The sequence below is a fragment of the Mytilus galloprovincialis genome, chromosome 2 (genome assembly GCF_965363235.1).
Source record: "Mytilus galloprovincialis chromosome 2, xbMytGall1.hap1.1, whole genome shotgun sequence".
Lineage (NCBI taxonomy): Eukaryota > Metazoa > Mollusca > Bivalvia > Mytilida > Mytilidae > Mytilus > Mytilus galloprovincialis.
The window spans coordinates 105,120,146-105,142,859 of NC_134839.1; the positions used below are offsets into that span (position 1 = coordinate 105,120,146).

Below are 22,714 nucleotides of genomic sequence, written 5' to 3' on the forward strand. Positions count from 1 at the left end.
TTGCCATGAAATGCATTTTTAAGACATAAAAGAACTTTTCCTTATTAACACAAGTAGACTATTTTTAATTATTGATTATATACGCATATTCAATGACTCCCATCCTATGAAAAGTAGTTCACAAAGATTGACTAGTCACCGTACTGTGTGTATTGCAAAACATCAAGTAACATAATGGTAAATGTACATAGTAACATGTCAACTCTTTTCATGACCATATTTTTTCTAACTCCAAGCAAAAATGTTTTTCAGTATGAACATGATAAAGTAATTTACTGGTATGGATGAAAGAGGAGTTTTTAATTAAGAAAACAATGACATCTGGTGGTCATTTATAATAGGTGTCTCATTAGCATTTTAACCACTTCCCATTTTGCAATTAAGACAATCATGACAATAGAAAAAAATGATGAAACGCCAATCTAATAAAAATTTATTTATATAAAAATAAAATTTAGTATACGACTCTTAACAGGTACAAATCCAAGAGCTGATAGCTCTGATGTGGAAGAAGGTGAATGAAAGGTAACTTGAATTACCATAAATGAAGCCCCACTAACACAGGCTGCTTTGTTCCATTATCGTTACGATGTTGTTTTTTTTCTTCAAACAAGAATGTGTCATAAGTACATGGATTTCCCATCCGTACAATCATTTTTTATGTTCAGTGGACTATGAAAATTAGGTAAAATCTTTAATTTGGCAGTAAAATTAGAAAGATCATATCATAAGGAACACATGTGTACTAAGTTTCAAGTTGATTGGATTTCAACTTCATAAAAAAACTACCTCGACCATAAACTTTAACCTGAAGCAGGACGGACGAACAGACCAGAAAACATAATGCCCATAAATGGGACTTGAAGATAGTAAGACTTGTTACATAGATACCCGCCAACTTTTGAAAGTTCCCATGTTTTTTTTAGTGCGCAACAACAATTTTAAACATTACAATTTTTAGGTAAGTATTTTGCACGATCTGGATTGTCTAGAAAAAGTGTCATATTTGTATAATGAACTTACATGCCTTTTTCTTAAGTCAGTTTGCATGATTCTAGTAATTAAAGCGTAAGAACAGATGAACATGTAGGGGCGTATGACATTTGCGCCGATTTTTAAAATTTTCATTCTTTCATTTGCGCCGATTTCATTTTTTCATTTGCGCCGATTTTATATTTGCTCCTAATTGGATTTACAGGTAAGTTAATACTTGTACATGTACTATACCTTGCAGGTATATTGGTAAAATCTGTTTATAAACAAAGGTTTTAGTTAATTTTGATTCATATTGTTCTGAACTTTGATGTAATTGATGGACATACTGCACACTGCACCGAGCCGAGGAGTTTTTGTTTAACCATCGACGGCCATACATATAAGTACGTTAATAGCAAGACAAAGAAAAGATGGATTTCGTTATTGACAATTACAACAAATATAGAAGAGACGAAATCACAAGAAAGGAATATATTAGATATGTTGCCTATAAATACTCAGCAAGAACAGATTTATGATTTTAATGTATTCCGTTTTTATGGATTTGAATGCTGTAAATAGATTTTCAATTCGTCATTTTAGTATAAACCAGAGTACTTTTATCTAAAGTTTTTACTTCTTGATTTTAAAGTATGTGAATATAGTGTACAACTGGATGACAGAAGAGGTCTATAATGATAAATGAAAAATAACATGACTTGGATGGATAGTTGTCTCATTTGCACTCATACCACATCTTCTTATATCTATTCACCTGTAATTAACCTGTAATTTACCTGTAAAAATGCAAATGAAAGAAATAATCGGCGCAAATGAAATGCAGATCGGCGCAAATGCAAAACGCCGACATGGGGCTAGCAGACCAGGGTTTATTTATTTGTGTAAGAATATTAGATGCTTGTTCAAATTTCCAATTTTGAATTATGCACAAAGATGGACCTTTAACAGGTTAGGAACAACACTCCAAATGAGGGGTAACCCTCATTGGAAGAACATTACAACCAACTGTAAAAAATGAGCACCTTTATATTCATATTATTTGATGAAACGTTTCCCCAAGAACTATGCATCTAAAAAGTATTAAATGGTCAAAAATTTAAACATGTCAAAAGAATTTTGTGATGTTTCTAAACTTATATATATTCTTCTTTATTAATTTGACCAATTATTTACAAAAGTTGTTCCAAATATAATGAATTTTCCCACTTTTGAGTTAAAAATCTTTAAAAATTTTCTTTCTTTTTTTTCAATATTAAAATGACCCCTTGTTTTAGGCACCGTCGCTCATTAAAGGGACACCACTCATAATTCACAACCTGTTTGTTGGTCTTTGTGAAAAAAAAAATAGTACAGTGTCCTTTAAATGATTTAATAGCATACAAAAATATAATATGTTACAACAAGTATTATGTCAATAAATTTGTGGAAAAAAATACAATTTAGGGAACAGTCATTATTTATCAGCTGAGGGGGTCGGTGCATTTTAGTGGGGGTCATTGGCAAAAATATCATACCACTGGGGGGGGGGGGGGTTACCATAAAAAAAATGTTTTTTAATGGGGGGAGGTCACACAATTAAAGTTTTTATGTCTGACTAGTATATAAATTGTTGAGGATATTGAAGTGAGTGTGCATTCTGTGAAATAATGTCTGCTATTATTAAATCTTTGATAGTGTAAAGCACCAGCAGGATGCCTAATCTCTCAAGGTAGTGAATCTGATTACTCCTTTATATATCACAGTCATCTGTTATGGTATTTACAATCAAAAGATTAAGAACTGTATGACACATTTTGACCTAGTTTTGACCACTGGAAACAATGAGTTGGAAGAGTTTCTGAACATGCATATTCAACTTTCTATAGTGTTTAAATCATTTTGATGCCATTTTTGAGATAGAAGGTGTGTTTATTCTTCAAGCATTTGGCAATTAATAATCGATATATTGTTATGCCTTTTTTTTGTGTGTATGGCTCTGATCTGGCTGTGGTTTAACATCTAAGAATTGAAATAGTTAAATTCATATTTATGATTTATGTCAACATTATTGTATCAATTATAAAAATCCTTGTAATAAATTACATTGCTCTTCATGGGCCCTTTAATTGGAACAAATCAAATATCTTATAATTAATTTATGAAATTATTATCATTGCCTTTTTCTCTTTCTTTATATTTTAACCCCCAATATTCTCTATTCTTTATTTTTGTCTATTTTTTCCTATTTTTTCCATTTTCTGTTAATTTGACCCTTCTTCTTTATTCCTTAAACCCCTTTAAGACCACCATGGGCACCATGGCATTCACACATACAAAACAATACACTTTATGATTTTGAAAAACAATTGCACCTGAAATAAAAATCAGTGATATTTGCAATGTGTTATTCCAGTTGCACTTTCTATATTGTGATCCTGATTTGTTTTCCTTTATACCCTAAGTAAATAAGGTATAAAGGTAAAAAAAGAATTCAGAGATAAATGCCTGTGATTGGGATTGCAGTACAAATAACTATATAATGAGAAAAATTAAAATCCAAGAAATGTTTCCTCTTTTTTTTTTTTTAAATATTTTATCTTATTCATTTACAAATAATTCTGTGACAGCAAATGTACATTTATTCATTATAGAGAATAAACATCATTATTGAAAGTTTATCTATAAAAAATTTGTAGAATTATTAGTTGTAGGAAAATAAATTAGATTAATGAATTTTCTGTGTTTTCTTTTTCTTTTTTCGTCATCCCATTAATTTTAATTAGCACATGCTCATGTATATAAATATATTTGGCATATAGTGCCTTTGATAGCTTTACTATTTACGGATTAGCATTTTCAAAGTTAGGATAACAATATGTATAGACTATGACTTCATTTTGTACATGAATGTTCAAGTTAAATAACAATACATTTTTTCTCATTTAAATGCTTATTTTGTCAATTTTCAAGTCCTACAGTGACATGTCAGATATTCTTATTTTAGAAAAAATCAAGAAGAAAAACTCTTTGTTATACTCTGGGTTTCTCAAAGCCTGTTACAATGAAGCTAGTAGTCATCACCTTCTCATAAGTAAACTGTTAATTGATTGGAATTTTTTTTTTCGAGGGGGGGGGGGTCAAACTTTTCAAACTCTGTTCTTAGGGGGGGTCATTATGTAGTTTTTAAGAATGATGGGGGGGGGGGGGGTGCCAACAAAAAAAAATATGTGAAAAATTTGAACCGACCCCCTCAGCTGATAAATAATGACCATTCCCTTATTATCTTTATGGTAGTACAGTCATGACAGTAGACTCCGGCCAATCGGATACCCAAAATGTCAGCTAAAAATATCCGATTACCCGATATATTCAATTAGACGATGAATGTATAATCATTGAATATTCTACAATAATAAGTAGATCTATTGCTTAAATTTGAAAGGGCTGGAGGATTGATGGAGTGATTTTTATCAGTTACATCACCACGATGTTTGCGTAAAAAAATTATCAGCTGATTATCTATACTATTAAACGAGAAGACCTCATTTTGTGTGTCGCTTCTCTTCCTTCCACAATAAATTAATCATCATGCCTCTGTATCCTATAGGTACCATATATTGTCGCATTTGTCATCCATTCTTATGATTAATCAGTTTGGGTTATTTTGGGAGAAAAACGAAAAAAAACTGCGTCCGAATATTTTTCCGTCATTGGACGAAATTATAAGTCAGACTAGACATCCGGTTTGCGTTTTTTCTGTACTTTGTACATACCAAAAACTATGAATAACGTGTATTTGCTATTTGCTAATATTTTCAAGTTTACTATCCACGGCGGTCACTGGGTTTATTAAATAGAGAGGGTCTATATAATATGTCAATGACCGCCGTGGATAGATTAGTAAATTGAGAGTTGATAGTAAAAAACAAATACACTTTATTTATAGGAATGTATGTTTATAATAAACAGATAAACGCTAACATTATTGAAATCAATAGAAAAAAATATATATAAGAGTTTTAGAGGGAAAAAAATAGGAGCCGGGCTAGAAAAACATTTGTCATGTCCCAAAGTACCTATAACTTTTTAAATCTTTTACAAAAAATCATCGGGTCACTAAGTAAATTAAATAGAAAGGGACTATATAATATATATATGACCGCCGTGGATTGATTAGTTAACTGAAAATTATGAGCCGGGCTAGATAAATAATTGTCATGTTCCAAAGTACTTACAACCTTTGATACCTTTTCTGAAATTCTTCAGTCATAAAATCTTTTACAAAAATTCATCGGGTCACTAAGTAAATGAAATAGAGATTGTCTATATGATATATCAATGACCGCCGTGTATTGATTAGTTTACTGAGAATTGATAGTAAAAAACAAACCCACTTCATTTATAGTTATTTATGTTCATAATATACTAAACGTATGTTCATATTGAAATAAATAGAAAACAAAAAATTGGAAATTTTGGGAAAAAAGGAGAAGGGGTTAAAAAACAATTGCCCTGTCCATAAGTACTTATACTTTTTATTACCTTACCTGAAATTCTCCAGTCATTAATCTTTTTACAAAAATTCATCCTACATCACTTTACATTCTTTCAACCACGCTATTGATGCCCGCGATTTCGCGGGTGTGTTCCAGCATCTATCCTCCTTACTTAAAGCAAGGAGGTTATATTAGATATATAACCTCCTTGCTTAAAGTATTTCAGTTTGGGTTATTTTGGAAGGAAAACGAAAATATAGGCGTCCATATATTGTTTCCGTCATCGGACTGACTTTTTGAGAAATATAAAAGACTTCCACTGCCCTTTAGACCTGTTTTGAAATCAAACATAATTTGCATAAGTACTTGGGACAGAACAATTATTTTTTGCGTTTTTCTGTATACTATGATCAAAAATATACTATAGATAAAGTGTATTTGCTATCTATATATATTATCAATTCCAATAGTTTTCTATCCACGGGCCGCTCACTGAAATATTTCTGTATACTACATACATATATACTATGAATAAATTGTATAAATTTGCTATAATTTACTATAATTTCCAATAGTTTACTGGGGTGACTTTTAATATATCAGTGACCGTTTTATATAGTAATTATAGTATATGTATGTTCATAGTATACAGAAAAACAGAAAGAATAAAAATCGGTATTTGGAAAAAAGGGGGAGGGAAAATAAATGTGCCCAGTCCCAAAGTACCTTTGACTTTTGATACATCTCCTGGAATTCACCAGTTATATTTTTTTTACAGTTTACATACACTCTATTTCCCCGCGATTTCGCGGGTGTGTTCTAGTGTAATGATTAAATTTGTTTGCACTTGCAGTTTTTAAATCCTATATTTATTAAAATAAATCAAATGTCCTGAAATGTTTATATGAATTATTATCTTCCATCTATAGTTTGTCTTTACTTGTTTAGTATCAAACAAATTAATATCCATTTTTACTTTTTCACTCAGGTAAACTAATCTGGCTATAAATAGATCAAAGCATGTCTGTGTAGAATCTCTAATCTAAAATCGTAATTGTTATAATTTTATTTCTTTAAATAATCAAATTTAAATTTATGAAAATAATCATGATTGATAAAATAGTATTGCATAAAGGTTACGTTTTTGGAAGACTATTTATGTTTAGGTCATAGTTCTAGAGGCTTCTTCACAAATATGTAAACAAACCAATATGGTCGCCACACGTGATTAGGTGTAAAGGGTGTAAAGATCCAGAGAAGAAGATTACGTAACCTTTGCACACGTGAACAAAATATTTCTGACAAAAGTCATATTTCTCTTGTCAAAAGGGATTTATATTTATATTGCAATAACTTATTCAGAAGGAGGTAAATTCAGTTTAGATTATATTTCTTATTCTATGAGCATTTAGAGTTTAATCAAAATTCTCCCAACATCAAAGTAGAACGTACTGCTCTTGTCAACTGAATCATATACACATACACGCGTAGATTGACTGGTACCCGATCGTAATGTAACACATATATCAAATAGCTAACGACCGTAACGTAGTAGCGGGAACCAGGATAATACGTAGACAACATACATAACTAACAAAATTGAAAACTCTTACGGTTTCTCGTTCATAAATCGAATTCCGCTTTGAATTATAGAAAATGCAATATTAATCATGTTCAGTCGACCTTTCATTGTTATATCAACGTTTGAACTGATTAAAAAATCTTTAGATGTCAAATAACACTCGAAATTGACCCGACCTCTTTCCACACGGAATACAAATAATGATAGTTTGTAATCAGGTTGACTGCTTATAATGCAAAATACACATTAATAACAAGTTTTTTTAAAACGAACAATACACACTGGTCGTTTCTTTATTTCCCAATGTAAATGAAAGAAACAAAAACCATATCATACCATAAAAAGGAGAGGAGAAAATTGAACATTTTCGGATCTATTTCTGGCCAAATGACCCTCTACATAGATTTGTTGGACGTTGCGTATGAAAGATGTACCTCATGACTTGAAAGTCAGGCCTTAGAGCACTGCCTTTAAAAATAGAGGAATAAATTAAATAATAAAGGATCCGATCGTAACCCTTGGCTAGCGATGGATCTGGTGTACACAAAAAAATTGGACACCTCATGTTTGTGGTAAAACATCTTTGCCGCAAGTTTAGTGTTTTCTGTGAAGTATTAAATCAATATTTAGATCCATTTTGTTACATCTTGTGATCAATTTATTTGGCAATCGCCAATGACAGTCAGCAGGGTTTAAGATCATCATTTGTTCGACCTGTTAGTCAAATGCGTTTTGTATAAATATACTTTTTCACTTTTTTGGTCTTTTGGAAAATGTTGTTTGTGCTGTTTTTAGACCCTTCTACAACGAAATTTGTTTTACATGCACACGTATAAAAATTTGCGGTTTTTATCCAACGCAATCATAGGTTTGAACGTAGTTTTCAATTTAAACTCGTTTATATTTTTTCGTTTGGGCTTGTATCATATTTTCTCTCCGGTTTATTTGATCCGTTCATCCTATATTGACTCTTAAAATTCAAGAGTCTATCTATGAAGGTACTTTTTTTCTAAAAATGAGGGTACTTTTTATATGACCTTCCAAATACCGTTTCGATCCCTAACATCACTGAAAAGACATTAATTGTCGAAATCCGGATCTGGTGTACTAAAAAAATATTGACACCGTATGTTTGTGGCATAACATCGTGGCCACAAGTTAAAAATTTTTGTTTCTGTTTAGTAATAAATTTATATTAAGATCCATTTTGTTACATCTTGTGATCAATTTTATTTGGCAATCGCCAATGGCAGTCAGCAGGGTTAAAGAACATCAGTTGTTCGACCTGTTAGTCAAATGCGTTTTGTTTAAATATACTTTTTCACATTTTTGGTCTTTTGGGAAATGTTGTTTGTGCTGTTTTTAGACCATTCTACAACGAAATTTGTTTTACATGCACACGTATAAAAATTGCGGTTTTTATCCAACGCAATCATAGGTTTGAACGTAGTTTTCAATTTAGACTTATATATATATGACTGAATAAATAGTCAACGATCAATCTTACGGGGCGATGGATCATATAATTATGATTCAGTACACTACAAAATATAATATATAACAAGTCTAAAAGGGTACAACATCACCAAAAACACAATAAAACGAACAATATGTTAGATATTTCGGATAACAGATATCCTTCCTCGGTAATAGCACGATGACAAATGAATCATGTCAATTCAAATTAAGACTCTATCAAAATCTTGAAATTAATACAATTTAAGCGAATGCTGGAACAATTTTAAAATTTCCAAGCACGGCGCAAAGACTACAGAGATATGCCAAAATAAAAATAGTTATTTACGATGTGAACTGGCACAACTCTAAATTCCCAAAGGTTGTGATAGTTGAGATGTTAGACAACTGCGTGGGAATACAGTCCCAATAAACAGTCCTGACCGATCTACGCTGGTATAAAATTTAAAATATGACAGCAGTAGAAAAATTGCAACAGAGACTGTGCATTTAAACATTCCAAATATATAGTAATTTGATAATAAGAAAAATGAGTAATAAATTTTTACTAAGGTTAAGTAATATAACGTGGCTGTGTATTTACACATCCCTGCCAGCTGTAATTAAAACTAGTATAATTCAAAAATTCCTGAAAAGTGTAAGTGTCCAGTACGGAAGCCGGAGTTACTGGACACGGATGATGGCAGGAAGTTAGTGATGGTAGGGAAAATGAGTGACTCTTCTATGTTTTTTCATTAATGCCCTCTGGGAAAACTGTCCTGAGCTTTCTTATCCAAAAACATTCCCGAGCAAGTCTGTCGGCCTTTGACCAATCCTCGTTGTGATCTATGATGGGGATGGTAAGTTTTTTTTAGATCAGCTTGGTCGTGCCCATGTGATCTTAAATGACGACTTACTGGGAGGTCGGGCTTGCAGGTGTAGTCACTACGATGACCATTCATGCGTTTGTTGAATGGCTGTTATGTCTCGCCAACATACTGCATGCCACATCGACACTGAAGAATGTATCCAACATTCTGGGTTTTGCAAGTTACATTACAAAATATTGTGTACACAGACCCAGTGGAGTGACAAGTAAATGTTTGAGTATTCAGTATTTGTTGGCAAGTCAGACATCGTTTGTTACCACATGACTTGCACCATCCTGTAGTTGAACAGCTTTTATTACAGGAGACGTCAGCTTTCACAAATAACTCTTTTAGACTTGCTGGTCTCCGAAAACTAAGACAGGAGGATCGGGAAAGATTTTGGATAATTTTGGGTGATTGGCAATACTTTTCCAATTGGCACGGATCAAACGTGAAAGGTTAGTAAAGGCGGGATTGTATGTTAAAACAAATGGAACTATTTTGCTGCGCCTCTTCTTTTTGTACTGTAACAGGTCATTGCGGCTGTTATTGTTAGCACGCGCAAACCCCTTATCTATGTTCCATTTCTTATAACCTCGTTTGATTAAAAATCCGCGAAGTTCCTGTAACCGCTGAGTGACAGCCTCCTCAGAGGAGCAAATCCGCTTGACTCTGAGAGCTTGACTGTACGGGATACTTTTTGTACAGTGTATGGGGTGACAGCTTTGGGGAGAAAGGTACTGATGTTTATCTGTGGGTTTACAGTAGAGGTCTGTTGATATGACACCGTCCTTTATAGATGTGGTTGTGTCTAAGAAAGATATCTTAGAGTCGGAAATTTCATACGTAAATTTAATTGAATGGTGGGCGTTGTTTGCATGTCTGATGAAATCATCCAGTTTTTGTTGGGATTCAATCCATTTCATGTCAACATCATCAATGAAACGGAACCAAGACAAAGGTTTGGATAAAGATGCTGCAATAATTTGTTTTTCTAAACAAATATATATATAAAGAAGATGTGGTATGATTGCCAATGAGACAACTCTCCACAAGAGACCAAATGAATGAGACATTAACAACTATAGGTCACCGTACGGCCTTCAACAATTAGCAAAGTCCATATAGCATAGTCAGCTATAAAAGACCCCGAAATGACAAATGGAAAACAATGCAAACAAGAAATCTAACGGCCTGATTTATGTACAAAAAAATAAACGAAAACAAATCTGTAACACATCAACAAACGACAACCACTGAATTACAGGCTCCTAACTTGGGACAGGCACATACATACAGAATGTGGCGGGGATAAACCTATTAGCGGGATCCCAACCCTCCCCTAACGAATTTAAATGATTAGCAGTGCCGCGACATGATGAGATTATGTTTTTGATATATTTGATAAGCTCGTGCGTATGTCGTTCATGCGATTCAGTATAGTCTGGACAATGGCCTCGATTCTATAGATCTTGTTGCGTTGTTCTGCATTGGTGATTTTCGTTACATGTATCTTTTCTTGTATAATGGAAAGAAACCTAATGGGACAATGCTGTATGTACAACAAACCGATAAGGAATCCCGGGAATTAGAATAGAAACCTAAATACATGTACACTTTATTTTTATATAAAAATTGACAAAATAGCTCGCTATACTAAGCCTTTCTCACCCAATACGGTACTGAAATACGCTGTTTGGCATTAAGGCACTAACACGATACTGAATGGAATAACTCCCAATTTCTAAATAATTTAAGCACATTGGTACGTTCAATTGGGTTACAACAGAATATGAAAGAAAACATAGGAGTCATCATTTTTTTGTAATTTTAATAAGAAATCGTCAACTGTGTCCACAAATTCACTTAGATAATAGGGGAAATGTCTTCTTTTTTTCTAATTAAGATTTTTTAATGAATTGCTATGTACTTATATACGGAAAAAGACTAGAATAGAATAGTTATCAAAGGTACCAGCATTATTAGAAACTTGAATACACTTTATTTTTATGTACAAATTGACAAAATTACTCATACAAATCCAATCTCACCCGATTACTTTACTGATGTACACTGATCGGTATTATTCACGGGTGTCATTCGGTTTAACTAGAGAAATGATCGTGAAAGAATATCTTACGGCGGTCAAGTATTGAGAGACGATCGTGAAAGTTCTGGTAACGGATCGTGAAAGACATTTAATCGAGAAGACATATGAAAGGTCAATACATATTCTAATTTAATTAATTGCACAGACAAATTTACGATAAAATAAAACTGTCTGTCAAAATGGTTCAACATTATGATCTGTATGTGAGAATATCCAGTTTTAAAAGTACATAGTTATTACAAAACAACAAAAGGCAGATTGCTTCTCGACATTTCAATGACATAAAAAATGTAAACAAACATGATTTTTTCACAAATTCGACTAGAAAAACTACATTAATACGAATAAAGGCATTCTATTTGAATTAATCAAATGGTTCTCAGTTATTTTGTATAAACATAATCTGAAACTTGGTAAATAAAGAACTATTTACACAAAAATTGATTTTTCGGATCGTGAAAGATCACGTACTAGTACCGCATTTTTAAAGATCGTGAAAAGGATCGTGAAAGACCTGATGCTACGAAGACGTTCAAATTATTCTTCAATTATATCATAATTAATATTTGTTATTGGTATTGAGAAAAGCTATTTAGGTCAACATCCTCAACAGCTTTAAGCTTTTCAAAGTATTAATATTTTTAGAAAATGAAATGTAAAATAGTTGGATGATTGTAGGATGAAGCTTTTTTTATTGTCATGTGAAGAACTCACTTATCATGAGTTATAGGATACCCAAATTTTGTATATTGGATCCTATAAACTACCTTTCCGTCAGACAGGATTCACCTGACCCCGAATTTACCTTATTTTATGGATAAAGATTCATTTTTGAGGTCAAGTCCGTATCGCGGATTCGTTAAGCTTTAGGATAACTGTCTGTTGTAATGATTGTGAGGTGTACATTTTCGACTTATGCAAGGTTTCAAATAACATCGAACCCATTATCATGCATCATTCGGTAATGCTCGTTTTATGTTGTCTAGCCTTTTAGATATATACCTGTATGCTATAGCACTATGGTATTTCGTGTATGGTGTACATGTCTGTCTGCATGTTTCATATATGACCATGATGACGTCAATTGTATTTGATATATTGAATGATAGTAAGATGTCTATGTCTGGCTGTCGGTCAGGGTTCATATATTATTGACCTTATGTTTCGAATTAATTGGTCAAGCATAACTTTTACATTTGTCAGTTTCTAATGCACTGTAAGGATCGGAACACATTTATTTGGTCTACGGGATATTTGTAGAGATCTGTATGGAATAGTTCATCTGACTTTACACTCTTTTTATCAATTATTGACAATCATAATTTAAAAAAAAGAAGATGTGGAATGATTGCCAAAAAGACAACTATCCACATGAGACCAAAATGACACAGACATTAACAACTAAAGGTCACCGTACGGCCTTCAACAATGAGCAAAGCCCATACCGCATAGTCAGCTATAAAAGGCCCCGATATGACAATGTAAAACAATTCAAACGAGAAAACTAACGGCCTTATTTGTATAAAAAAAAATGAACGAAAAACAAATATGTAACACATAAACAAACGACAACCACTGAATTACAGGCTCCTGACTTGGGACAGGCACATACATAAATAATGTGGCGGGATTAGACATGTTAGCGGGATCCCAACCCTCCCCTAACCCGAGACATTGGTATAACAGTACAACATAAGAACTATAAAAATCAATTGGAAAGGCTTAACTCATCAGATGGATAAAAATACATTAAGCGCATTAAGCGCATTTGACACTTCTAGTAAAACCCTTGATATTATAGACGTTCCAAAAATTAACTATCATAAGTAAAGCAGACGAGACATTACAGCATTTGCCTTCTGGTATTCTATAGTCTGTAGTATATATTTAAATCAATCCACATCTGCATCGCGCAAATAGAAATCGTTCAAATTGACGGACTATAAATCAATACTTATTATAAACGTTCACCGTGTTATTTTTAGCAGGTGTATCGGAAACAGATGAAGATGCAAATGATAAAAATTAGAAGGGCAGATACTTCATTTATTTAGCAGGCACAAGCGTGCATGTAATAATAAACTCATACAAAAAGATAGGTATTTATAAAGATATTCCTTAAGATTTTCTCATAAAGACAAATAATTCAAATGATACAAGAAAGCGGTGAACACCGTTATAAACATCTTTAATTTTGACTCCCGGAAAATCCTTTTTGGTAGCTAACCACTAATTAGGAATGGGTATTAGTGTCTGATACCTGACCTTCATCTCACTATAGATAATATGAGGCAGGCATTTCCTGTAAATGGGGACGAAGTCTGTATGAATTATTTTTTTGTAACTTAAATATTTGTTAAAAAAAAGAACCGGAAATACCGTAACGTTTCCGATTTTGGTTCTGTTGTTAGGGATTTTAGTTGTGACGTTATTTAAGTTATGACGTCATATGCAATTTAAACAGAGAAACGCTATCATCAGGTAACGTTTTTTCATATCAAGGAATTTTTAAAAATGAAATTTGTATTGCGTCCCTTCCTAATTTATACTAGACTGATAAATATATATTTCACTCAAAGTTTCATACAAACGAGACCGGAAAAAGGAAGTACATTGTAGATTTCTGCGCAGATCCAGTAATTCAAAAACGCGACAAAAAAAAAAAAATTGAACGATTTTGAGTTCATTAGTACAATGAAAATACCGGGAAAATTTTCATGATTTTTTTTTTTTTTTTTTTTATTGAATTTTCTACTGCATATAAAATCTATTATCTCACTTAAAAAAGTGTCAAAATCGAACCCATTCAATATTGTTTAATTTAAAAATAGAATCATACTAGTCTACAAGTTTCAAACGGCATTTTGTAAATAGTTAGATTTATGGTTTGAAAGATTTTTTCTCAGAAATCATGTAGATTTTTCTACAGATTTTTTTTTTTTTTTTTTATATTTTCGTGATCTGTGGTCATGGAAATTTATTTTCTGTGAATCGTGATTGACAAAAAAATCAACTCGTGAATTGTGATGAGACCCGGCCCCCACCCCCACCCCATCAGGCCCCTCTCTAATCTAAGGAGTCAATTCATCTCAAATTGATTTTTTTTCAGTTGTGCTGCTACACAACTTTGTTAGGTTAAGTTGGGTGTTTAGTGCTCACAAAAAATTGCATGAAATGCATTGAAAAACCATGATGTATTGGCTTTATATTTTTACCTTCCAGGCCTTACATTTACTGTTAGTGTTTCAAGCATGAAGGTTATGTAAACATCTAGACTAAACCCCTAACGGGAGGGATTGTACCTGATATTCATATGATGAAGACATAATCTTTCAATCAGTTTAATTGAGATCTGGAGCTGGCATGTCAGTTAACTGCTAGTAGTCTGTTGTTATTTATGTATTATTGTCATTTTATTTATTTTCTTTTGTTACATCTTTTGACATCAGACTCGGACTTCTCTTGAACTGAATTTTAATGTGCGTATTGTTATTCTTTTACTTTTCTACATTGGCTAGAGGTATAGGGGGAGGGTTGAGATCTCATAAACATGTTTAACCCCGCCGCAATTTTGCGCCTGTCCCAAGTCAGGAGCCTCTGGCCTTTGTTAGTCTTGTATGATTTTAAATTTTAGTTTCTTGTGTATAATTCGGAGTTTAGTATGACGTCCATTATCACTGTACTATTATGCATATTTTAGGGGCCAGCTGAAGGACACCTACGGGTGCGGGAATTCTCGCTACATTGAAGACCCATTGGTTGCCTTCGGCTGTTGTTTGCTCTATGGTCGGGTGGTTGTCGCTTTGACATATTCACCATTTCCTTTCTCAATTTTATCCTCAGTTCAAGCTACATAGTCATAGTTGTTCTTTCTTTATATCCTGTACAGCCCAGGTCTTGCAATTTGTTAATTTTGAAGTTGTTAAGCTACCAAATGATGTGTATCATGTATGTGTATTTATTCCATACTTGTCAAGAAATGTTTTTAGTAAAGATTACAGAAGTTGTGTATGGTATTTTAATCTAAAAAAAAAAAATCACGTACAAGAAACTTTCTTCATTATCTTAATTCCTTGTAAACATTCTTTATGTCATTGATATTGTGATTGTTAGAGTAAAAATTAATAAATTTTCAGAGGAACTAATTTTTTACATTACACATATTATAAATCAGATGATGTAGATTTAAATTTTTCCTTTTGACTATTTCAGGACGAGATTGTTACAATGATGAGAGGAAATAAATCCAGCATTCCTTCAATAATAGGAACAGTTACAGTCTTCCTTATCCTTTTATTTATATACCTAAATTATACATCTTCTAGTGAGGCTCAGCTTAGTATGAAATCACTAATGCCATTATATCCATACACTAGACGGAAACTGATTAAACACATAGATTTCAAACCAGACACATTCAAACAAACAGTTGATCCACACTTTGATTTTAGACGAACAACACAAGAACTGATCGATCAACAGTCTTCCATGTATGATAAACAAATGATATCTATTATTAGAAATTACATCATTTATCAGCCAACTCTGGAAGGGTATAGACTAGATAATAAATATCAGTTTGATGTTTCTGGTGGTCAGTCAGCTGCTGTGGACAATATCTTAAGGTTTAAGGTTAGTGTAACTCTCAATGCATCTGTCAGATTATTGAGTTTTATTTTACAACAATGAAGGCAACTAGAAAATAGATAATTAGACCAAAATGATAACAAACAAAATCAAAGGCAGAAATTTCCTTATATTATGATTATTATGTTTGATAGAAAAGGGACTAGAGTGTTTAAGAAAATTATAAAAAGATAATAATGTTTTCAATGCATCACTTTTTTACTATTACTTTCACTGCTTCCGCAGATCTTCAGGTAATGTGACTTACAATATAAATAAAACAATTGATTGACGTTAACAATAGTTTGATGTTAACACATACAAGGGAGACTACTAATGTCATTTTAAGACTTTGAAATGTTAAGTTAAAATTAGAATATCATTTATCATTTAATCCGGGTTGAGAATGTTTATGAATAATTCTTCCATCTTCATCCGGAGAAAATCATTTTGACGATTGACCCTATACAATGGAAATATTTTAAATCATCCATTAGAACAACGATGGAAATGGTTGTTTGCCCTGATGAGTGTTAAATCTTCATGGTTGGTTTGCTGTCTATGTAAAGTCATTCTAGTCGGCAGTGCATTTTTTGTCTCTCCAAAAATATATATGGCCACCTCATTCTTAGTATTATATTGATATATAATTGATATACTATAAAAAGTAGAAACTATAAAATGAGGTTGAAATGTTCTATTAATTCTTTTATTGATAACAAGATGTTTCTTTCAAAACCTTTTTTTTTACCATATTAGAAGGATGGATTTTATGTTGAATGCTGTACTACAGATGGTGAAAAAGATTCTACTTCATTATTTTTTGAACGAGTACGGAAGTGGAATGGATTAGTTATTTCGCCAGAACCAGAAAAGTTCACAGCTCTTCAAATGAAACACAGAAAAGCTGCCATCATGAACAGTTGTTTAAGTGATTCTGAACATCCAGTTAAGGTATTTCTTTTGTAATTATTTCAAATTGAATATAAATTTAAAAAAAATTTTGTTTTAAAAACCATTTTTAAGTACAAATATTACAAATCCAAAAAAAGAAATTTCATGAGGAATAATTTAAAGTTTGTAATTTGAATCAAACTACATGTGATCAGATGCCATTGATTTTTACTCAAGTCAAAAATGTAAGCTGTCATAACTTTGAGGAGGTATGTTTGAAGCCAAAATTTAGGAAGTTCAAATATTAATAAAACATACATGCAACATCAATAGTATAATGTAGATTGTGAATAAACAAATAAGTTCCCTGTAAAATAGACATGTCTACTTAAATTTCTAGTTTCAAAATTATGGCATTTACCTTTTTGCATGATAATTTTACCCTCTGAGAATAGTTTTGCGCTGTCTGTGTTTCTCTGTTCCTTTAGTGTATGTACCACATGGTTTATCATGAGGATAAAGATTTTTCTAGTTTAGAGTGCTAGTTCATCAAAGAATCCTTAGATAAAATCTTATTCACAAGGTTTATATATAAAAATAAGAAAATGTAGAATGATTGTCAATAAGACAACTCTCCACAAGGAGACCAAATGATATAGAAATTAACAGTTAAAGATCAGAGTAGAGCCTTCAACAATGAGCAAAACCAATGTCGAATACTAAGCTTTAAAAGATATTATTTGATATGCCAGACTCATGTTTTATATGCAAAAATTTCATCTTTAGTCCTGGAACCAAACAGACGGATGTCTATAACAAAAATCAAAAACATGTCATTTTTTATACTTAAAAGTAATTGTTGATATTGTATTTAATTCAGAAAACCATCACTGTGAAAGACAAACAAACTGAAATCCATTGTTATCCATTGTATTCTATAATGGCAGCACTTGAGAGGAGGACAATTGATTTATTCGCCTTGGATGTTGGTGGAATAGATGAGTTATCTATTGTGAAGGCCATTCCATTTAACAAAATAAACATTGAAATACTGACGGTGAGATTCCGTGGAGAAATCAGACATTATAAATCTGAAATCCAGCTGTACTTGGAAAGTATTGGCTATGATACTGTTTTAAAGTTAATTAAGGAGGACGATGATTCAGTGCATCATTTGATACTAAAACGGAGAGGGTCCTGGATTACATCAATTGTCTTTTGTGTTATTTTGACGTCTGTTGTTAGTCTATTTATATATTTATATTGTAAGAAGAGGAAATCAACAATCTCATTATGATCTTAATATTTTTGTTTACCTACAGTAACATATATGTATGTGTCCGCATTTCAAGAATTGAAATTGGATTTAAAGCATTTAAAAGTCACTTAATCATGTTAATGTGAACCTCATACAAACATGCAGCAATGCTGTAAATTGTATGGTTGTCTTCAACAAGATTATAAAAATTAAATTTACTAAGTATATGCAATTGAATTTTTAATTTATAAGAATTATTGACAGGAAGTTCCTGAAAAGTCATTGTCTCAAATGCCTTCCACTGTTGATTGCAAGTTTCTTATAAGTCTGAAAAAAAGTTTACAATTTCTTGATTGTATTTCGTCTGTAAGTTAACTATATAAATCTAATGAGACAGTTTTACACTTAGAGTTATGCCTCTTTATGTACAAAATATATTACTAGTATTTTAAATGTACACCACATCATAATAGAAACATAGCTACAACATTCATTTCATTTTGTCTGTGTATTCCATTCAAACTATTTTGTTTATGTGATGACTTTAACTGTTTTTCTATCTTTTATATGTACATGTTGCAGTAATATTGTATATGGGATTATTATTACTCCTAACAAATTATTGTATCCATAACTCATGACAGCAACATAACTTTCATAGGATTTTGAATACCAATTGTCATTGTAGGTTTCATTCTTTCTTCCAAATGATGGATATTTAAAACAAATATTTAATGAAAAGACTGACAGACATTGACTTATTGCTTTCATTTGTATTTCACATTAGTAGAACCGTTGACATTTTGTTGATGTTTTGGGAAAGGCAACAGTTGAATATTGTTAGGACCATTCCCTTCAATGATAAATATCAGTTTGTTTTCAGGCTGATATTCTCATGAAACAGGTAGACAAAGCTCCAAGTAGGGTTATACCACTTTGTGTTCACATAATTTTAATGCTACATAAACTACAATGTTAATTTTTTCCAGTTTTACTTCAATACTTTTTTTACTATTAATGCTGTTTTCTATTAATGTTGTATCTGTATGAGATTATGAGTTAGTTGAATGAGTAATTTACCTGTATGTGCATTCAATGTTATGTTTTTATTAGTTTATTATACCCCACTCAATTAAAAGTGTGGTATATAAATAGTGATATTTTTACTTGTTTTGTGTGTCCCTCCCTCAACTCTTTGGATCTAGAACTCCTCAAAAACTATATTCAAAAGAGAATTAAGAAAATGTTAAGTACATTTTACTATTGTCACTGTCATGACTGTGAGTCTCCTTTTATATTTTTTTTCTATGAATTTACAAAAGAAGTAGTCATCTTGTACATTGAAAAGTTCACAGAATTGTTTTTTCAGTTATTCTCATGGGCATATCCTTTATTTTATTATATTGAAATGGTTTTTAGTGAATATGTAATGTGGGGAAGTATATATTTGTGAGTTCTGTTCCATGTATGTAGTTTCTGGTTTGTAGATACATGTTTCAATAAAATATGGTTAATATTATTTTATGTGGTTAATTATAACAGATTGTTAAAGTAGAACCATAATTGTTGTGGGTAAGTATTAAAAGTTTAGAATAGAAGCTGATTTATAAGACGAAAGATATCAAAGGTATACTCGACTTTTTGTGTTTCTTTGTTTCTTATAATGTGACTCTGTACTTTAAAAGATCCCGTCAGTATGATATTGTTCTATTATATCTCATTATGATATATTTCTATTTAAATTGGAAAATATGTTGAACCACAAAGGTCAAAATTATTCAATCACGTAGTGGAATGAACTATTTGGGGATTCTTATAAATTCTATATAACTTTTGGACTATTTAAATGTTGGTCTATTTCTGAAATTAATTCTTACATACTTTTGAGTTTTTAACCCTGTATATGCTAACATTGCCCATGTGAAATTTTGAAATTGTTTATATACATTGAACAACAAATATATGTGAGGTATGAAATTTTCTGACGTCAGACATGTGAATCAATGAATGTGTTTGAAGATATATGTTTTGGTGTTCTGTGAAATTGTTCCTTTTAAAATTGTTACACGATGATGACTGCTGTACCCATATTTTGACTATTTTATTTATTATGTCTGTTTAGTTCACGCATCATTGTAAATATAACGGAATTTGATGAGACTGTCATCAAAGTGAGAGGTTTAGCTCTATAAAACCAGGTTTAATCCACCATTTTCTACATTTGAAAATGTCTGTACCAAGTCAGGAATATGACAGTTCTTGTCCATTTGTTTTTGATGTGTTTTGTCATTTGATTTTGCCATGTGTTTATGGACTTTCCGATTAGATGTTCCTCTGAACTCAGTATTTTTGTGATTTAACTTTTTTCTTACCCATCAAAAAGTCAAAACAAACGGATAATGCCATGACAAAAAAGGAAAAAATTATGAAAAACAAACAGTACAAAGATAGAATACTAAAGACGGGGTAACACAAACTAAACCAAAATCTGGTGGTTATCTCAGGTAAGCAGATTCTTCTTGACATGTGGCACCCATCGTATTGTTAATGTAAGTACAAACCCGGTGGTAAGACTTCATTCTGTAGGTCACATTCGAAGAAAAGAGGAGTGGATCGTGGGTACGACAATTGGAACTGCAATCTGTACAGGCCATAACTTTCTATCAATATATATATATAAGCAGATGTGGCATGAGTGCCAATGGGCAACTATCCATTCAAGTCACTATTTGTAAGAGTTAACCATTATAGGTCATAGTACGGTGTTCAACAGGGAACATTTGCTCACAACAAACATCAAACTATAAAGGGCCACAAAAATAGTGTAAAGCCATTCCAACAGGAAAACCAACGGTCTATTCCATATAAAACAAACGAGAAACACTTGTGAATCACATCAACAAACGACAACCACTGAACAACTAATGTCTTCAATAGCATTTTATAAGGGATGATTTATCTTGAATTTTTGGTTCAATAGCTTCATCGTAAGCAGCAACTACATCCATGAAATGCACTGTACGGAATATTGTTTCAGCTTGGAGATATATACTTCATATGCAGGTGCTGTTGGAATGTTGATACATAAAAATGGAAAGTTCATCATTGGGAAGCTAAAAATCATCTTTGGTCGTTAAGTTTTGTTTTAAACCGACCCTCATTGTCAATTTTTAAATATTAGTCGAGATATGAGGCAGACATTATTGTATCTGATGTCTACTTTATTTCAATTTCAATGTGATAGACGCTTTCAACATAGTCATCACACTTGGAAAAAGGTGGATTGAACCTGGTTTGTAGCTAGTCAAACCTCTCACTTTTATGATAGTCGCATCAAACTCCATTATACTGACAACGATGCGTGAACAAAACAAACAGACATAATAGGTAAAAATGTCAATAATACAGCATTCAACATTGTGCTATAATCCTAATCACTAAAAACATACACACATGTAACAAAAAAAAAACACAAAATGGCGTACAGTCCAAGCATAGTAATAAAAATTAAAGTCAAGTATACACAAATATACGATAGCACAATAACACAATGACGGGATGTATAAGAACCGACCTATGAATATTAAGGATTTCCTCCTTTGTAAATGTCCTGGGAGTATTTGTGGAGATTTCAAGTGAACAGTTAATATCTAATGCATTTACCAAGCCGTTTATGTAGTGTGATTTACGCCCAAAACGATGTTGTGTGGGGTTGATCCGAAGAGCATAGTATTTTCATGGAGCTAGGTCAGGTGCTCAGGAACATTTAGGCCCTTACTGATCGATGTAGCATGTGTATCTATAGACTCTTTTTATCCCCACAGTCTTATATGAAAGCAATAGTAGTATACCACTGTTCCTACGTCATAAATCGATTCAGAGAATACAGTTCCATTTCGGAAAGAGTTTCTATGTCTTCTTTTAGCGCCAAGTTTATTGTTTGGCATTATCCTCGGATACATTCACCAATATTATAAGTTGTGGTTCAAATTAACGGATTTAGACTCGCGATACTTTTGGCCGTTGAATGACATTTTTTTGGACCTTTTGGATTATAGCTCTTCATCTTTTATATAAGCTTTGGATTTCAAATATTTTAACCATGAGCATCACTGAAGAGACATGTATTGTCGAAATGCGCATCTGGTGCAAGAAAATTGGTACCGTTAATTTTATTGCATGGAAGTTTTGACAATGTTCAGGTCGACAGTAATAACATGGCCAGCCGGATTTAATATAAATGGAGATCTATTACAGGTGCAATAATGAAGTTTAGACCTTTTAAGTTGTTAATATTGAGTCCCTTCAACACGTTTTTGTGATTGAACATTTAAGTTGCAAATGGTTCGGTATCGGTTTAAAAGATGAAATGTACAGTCTGATATTTAAAGTAGGGAGGTATTTGCGAGTGAACTTGCAATAAAGAAGGATATTGCTTAAGGTGATGGC

General features: G+C 32.2%; 1 protein-coding gene across 2 annotated transcripts; it reads left to right on the top strand.

Moving 5' to 3' along the window:
- Positions 1–13,441: 13,441 nt before the first annotated feature.
- Positions 13,442–19,784, top strand: LOC143065236 (uncharacterized). 2 transcript variants are annotated; one of them, XR_012975429.1, is made up of 4 exons: positions 13,442–13,586; positions 15,700–16,119; positions 16,873–17,067; positions 17,888–19,784. XR_012975429.1 is itself a non-coding variant. In XM_076238685.1 (4 exons), the coding sequence occupies exons 1-4, from the start codon at positions 13,796–13,798 to the stop codon at positions 18,302–18,304; spliced, it is 1,047 nt and encodes a 348-aa protein (XP_076094800.1). In that variant the 5' UTR covers positions 13,671–13,795; the 3' UTR covers positions 18,305–19,784. The 2 variants fall into 2 exon arrangements, 1 of the variants encoding a protein (XP_076094800.1); XM_076238685.1 differs by lacking the exon at positions 13,442–13,586 and adding an exon at positions 13,671–13,810.
- Positions 19,785–22,714: the final 2,930 nt, after the last annotated feature.